Genomic DNA, 3,873 nt, shown 5'->3' on the forward strand with positions numbered 1-3,873 from the left:
TGGGTTGCTGCTCATTTTCAGCCATTTATGCAACTTAAACCAAGTTAAAGTTAAATCACAAGTAAAAACCCTAAATTCAAAATCCTACTTAAGTAAAAGTTCTGAAGCATTATGGGTAAAGTTTCAAATGTACGCGTGTTCATTATGCGGCAGATTGGGGCTAGAGTATTATATAAAGCATTACTGGATTATTATTATCACTAATGTACCAACATGTAATCAGCATTTTAATGTTGTCACAGGTTGAGCATAAATTCAACCACTTCAGATACATTTGGGAAGTTTACTCTGTACATGTAACTGAGTAGATCTACTCAAGTACTGTACTTCATGACAAAGTGGACGTACTTTTCGTGCCATTTTATTCTTAAATGTGTGTATTGGACTTTTTTGCCCCAAAGCTTTAGTTACTTTTCAAATGAAGATTTTTGAATGCAAAACATATGAAGTGCTTACAGAGTGTGGTGGGTTGTTATAAATTAAACTACCCAACAGTATATACAAGTAGAGCTGAAATGATACAGTCAATTCATCTATGTCAAACGATCAATATTTAAATCAGCTGGCAACTGTGTCGATAACCGATTAAGTAATTTTTCATGCAAAAAAGCCAAACATTTCATTGTTCCAGCTTCTCAAGTTTGAAGATTTGCTGCCTTTAATAATTTTGATTTATTTTTAATAATTTGGAGGTTTGGACAGTTGGTCGGACGAAGCAGCCATTGTGAGAGTTTCACTTTGGGCTCTGCGTTATTGTGGCGGCATTTTCTGATTTCTTTACAAGCCAAGCAGTTGGTTGATTAATCGAGAAAAATATCAGGAAACTGATCCGTAATGAATGTAATCATTGGTTCAGATCCTGCACAAGACAGCTAGAAACGATCTCCTCCTCGACCAGCTGCAACATCAAAATCCTGATCTGACGTTAACACATCGGTAACACTAACCCAATGATGTATTCGAACTAATGGTATAAAGGGGTCAATTTCCCCGAGTCAGGACGTGGTTAGCCTGACTCACCGTAAAGACTGGAGCCAGGGGGAAACAGCCTGGCTCTGTCCAAGGCTCCAAACTGCAACTACTACACCTCTGAAGCTCACTGACGCCGCATCTTGTTGATTTAACCCGCACACGAACAGAAATGTAAGAACGACAGTTTTTGTGGTTTGAGGGGGTTACGTGTTGGAGCTATTTCTTGGCGAACAAATTTTAACCCTGCCTCGTTCTGATTGGGTAACAGGGAAGCGAGGTCGCAGGAACAGTGTGGGGTCATTGGACAGTACCATTGAAGTAAGTTTGGCGGGGCGGGGCTGAAAGCATGCGAGATGTGACCTCCCGGCACGCCGCGGCAGCACGCCACACACCCCGCTGACTGCATGTTTGTTCGTCTGATTCATGTGATGTGTTTGTGAAAATGCAGACGTAACTGTACTGTGACGCTTCATCAGTCAAGGCCGAAACATACTTCTCAGGCTGCATGTGAGCGAACACGCAAAGATGTCTGTTTCTGTTCTTCTTCTACGTATTTACATGTTTGGAACTAGCCTCCTGACGGGACTTGGATCAGTTTGCCCGACACCTCGTTTACACACAGTTACCCTTTTTTCCGTGTAGACTGGCATCGACCTTTATGTGTATCTTTGGAGAACCATAATTCCTGCTTGACATGTTCAAATCAGCCCTGGGTTCTTCTTTACATTAGTAGTTTTATAGTTTGACAGTGTAGATACCCACAGACAACGTGTGGGGAGAGAGCAACAAAGGTCCCCGTCCTGAATCAAACTACATGTTCCAGATGTTGCATCTCTGGACAACCAGGGCATCCGCAGGCATTGTCATTTGTCAGTGTCAACTTCATGCCTTGTTCTTCGCCTGTATGCCTGTCTTCAAATCTGCCTGTTTAACACTTTAACACTGTTTTAAACTGTGGCCACTCATCTTTCATGGCGAACTGGATATTTTTAGATACATTTTCTACCAGTAAAAAATGTTCGACCTGTCCGGCAGATTTTGATTTCAGTTCATTTCATGTGAAAATCAGCTTGTGAGGAACTGTAACTTGGTGATAAGTCACGAGCAGGAACTACTAGGAAAGCTCGTTACATGTAATCTCACATGTAATCGAAACGTTCAGAGTATAAAGTAAACAAGAAGCATACACAGACATCCTGGAAAGCATAATGTGAATTTGGTCATTTTTTTGCATTAGAAAGTCTACGGCCTTGCTCAATGCTAAACATTGTAAACTTATTAGTAGTGTGGTTCTGTATTTCATTCTCTGTCCTTTCCTCCTTTCTTTGTTCTTTCCTCCCTCTCTTATCAAACTGCTCCTCTTCTCCTCCCGTCTCCGCCTCTCAGGGTTCCATTATTAGCAGCCCTCGGCCTCACCAGCAGCGCCCCCTGCCGGCTGGAGGTCTTTCCTACAGCCCCATGATGGTCCCTTCATCTCCAGCAGCCTACCGGCCGCACCGCCCTACTCAGAGCCCCGGTACAGGGGTGGGGGGTGGGCCGGGGCTCTGTCACAACCAGGGAGGGGTCCCCACCTCGACACTCGCGAGCGGGGGAGGGGCTGGGGGCGGAGGAGGGATGGTGGGTGGGGTAGGCCCGACTGGCGGCGGCCTGCTGGGGAATTTCTTCGGCAGCCGCAGGGGCAAGGTTCCTGGTCCCCTGACGATGACGTCACCAACTCCACAGGGTCCCCCGAGTCCCCTGATGATATCATCCCCCCCCCACTACCCCGCTCCCGCACCTCCCATCCCCCACCCATCCTCCCCTTCCCCGTGCCCCTCCCCATCGGCCAACCTTGGCCAGTCGGACTCGGGAGGAGTTGGAGGGGGAGGAGGTACGGGAGGGGGGCCGTCCAAGCTCCAGGCTTTGCACGCCCAGTATTGCCACGGCAGCAGTGGAGGAGGCGGAGTCAGTGTTACTGGGCACCAGCAGCAGCAGACGCCGCCCCCACCCTACCACCACCATCACCGCTACCACGTGCAGAGCGTCCCGCCGCACCACGCCCTTTCGCACAGGTTCTCCGCCCCCCGGCGGCAGGGCCCATCCGGCTGCGCTCCCTCTCATACCCAGCAGCATCAGAGGATTCAACATGGCACCGCCCAGCACCCGCGCTACATGGGCTCGGGCTTCACCACGCCCCCCCCACTGTCCCCGCACTCTCCCGTCACCCCTACCACCCCACACGGACTCTACCACTCACACCCTGCAGCGGGGCGTCCGGGTGGAGGCGGCAAGCTCCCATTAACCATCTCGCACTCTCAGCCCCACCCCCACGCTCACACACACTCTCACAACCACGTCGTGCACACACACTCCCCGCTCAGCCCCTCCCCCTCCGCTTCCCCCTCCGCCCACTTCATCTTCTCCACCCCACCGCCCCAGACGCCCTCGGCGCGCCTCGTCACCCAGACACCTCCGCAGCCCTACGCTCCGCAGTATCCGCCCCTCTCCTCCATCCCACCTCCCCCTCCGCACTCACCCTTACCTCCCCCTTCGACCGCTCCACTCTCCCCACACCCAGGGCAAGGGGGCGGCCCCAAATCGAAACCCGTCAGCCGGATCAGCACGGTCGTGTGAGAAGGCAGAAGCCAAGGACGGTGGTCCGCCACCCCGCCGTGAGCCACCGCGGGGCGGTAATGAGAGGGAGCAGGAAGGGGAGGAGGAGAGGAGGAGGGGGAACAGGGCAGATGCAAGTGTATCAAAATGGCCGCCTGGTGAGAAGGAGAGCACTGAGAGCGGGGAAGAGGAAATTACTCAGCCTGTGTTATTTTCACATCCACTTCCCCCGCAGGTAGAAAGACTCACACACACACTGAAAGATGTTGGTTGGGTCACTCGTACCCTGCAGGGGCAAATTCTCCTGGA

At 51.2% G+C, this 3,873-nt stretch overlaps 1 protein-coding gene across 1 annotated transcript in view; it reads left to right on the forward strand.

The window, feature by feature from the left end:
- Positions 1-3,585, forward strand: part of LOC120803864 (IQ motif and SEC7 domain-containing protein 2-like) — a 147,041-nt gene extending 143,456 nt beyond the window's left edge. Inside the window, exons 16-17 of the mRNA XM_040152844.1 lie at positions 1,241-1,290; positions 2,359-3,585. Of these exons, the coding sequence (XP_040008778.1) occupies positions 1,241-1,290; positions 2,359-3,585 (1,277 nt within the window). The remainder of the gene's footprint in view (positions 1-1,240; positions 1,291-2,358) is intronic.
- The last annotated feature ends 288 nt before the right edge of the window (positions 3,586-3,873 follow it).

The sequence above is a fragment of the Xiphias gladius genome, chromosome 18, assembly GCF_016859285.1.
Source record: "Xiphias gladius isolate SHS-SW01 ecotype Sanya breed wild chromosome 18, ASM1685928v1, whole genome shotgun sequence".
Taxonomy (NCBI): Eukaryota; Metazoa; Chordata; class Actinopteri; order Istiophoriformes; family Xiphiidae; genus Xiphias; species Xiphias gladius.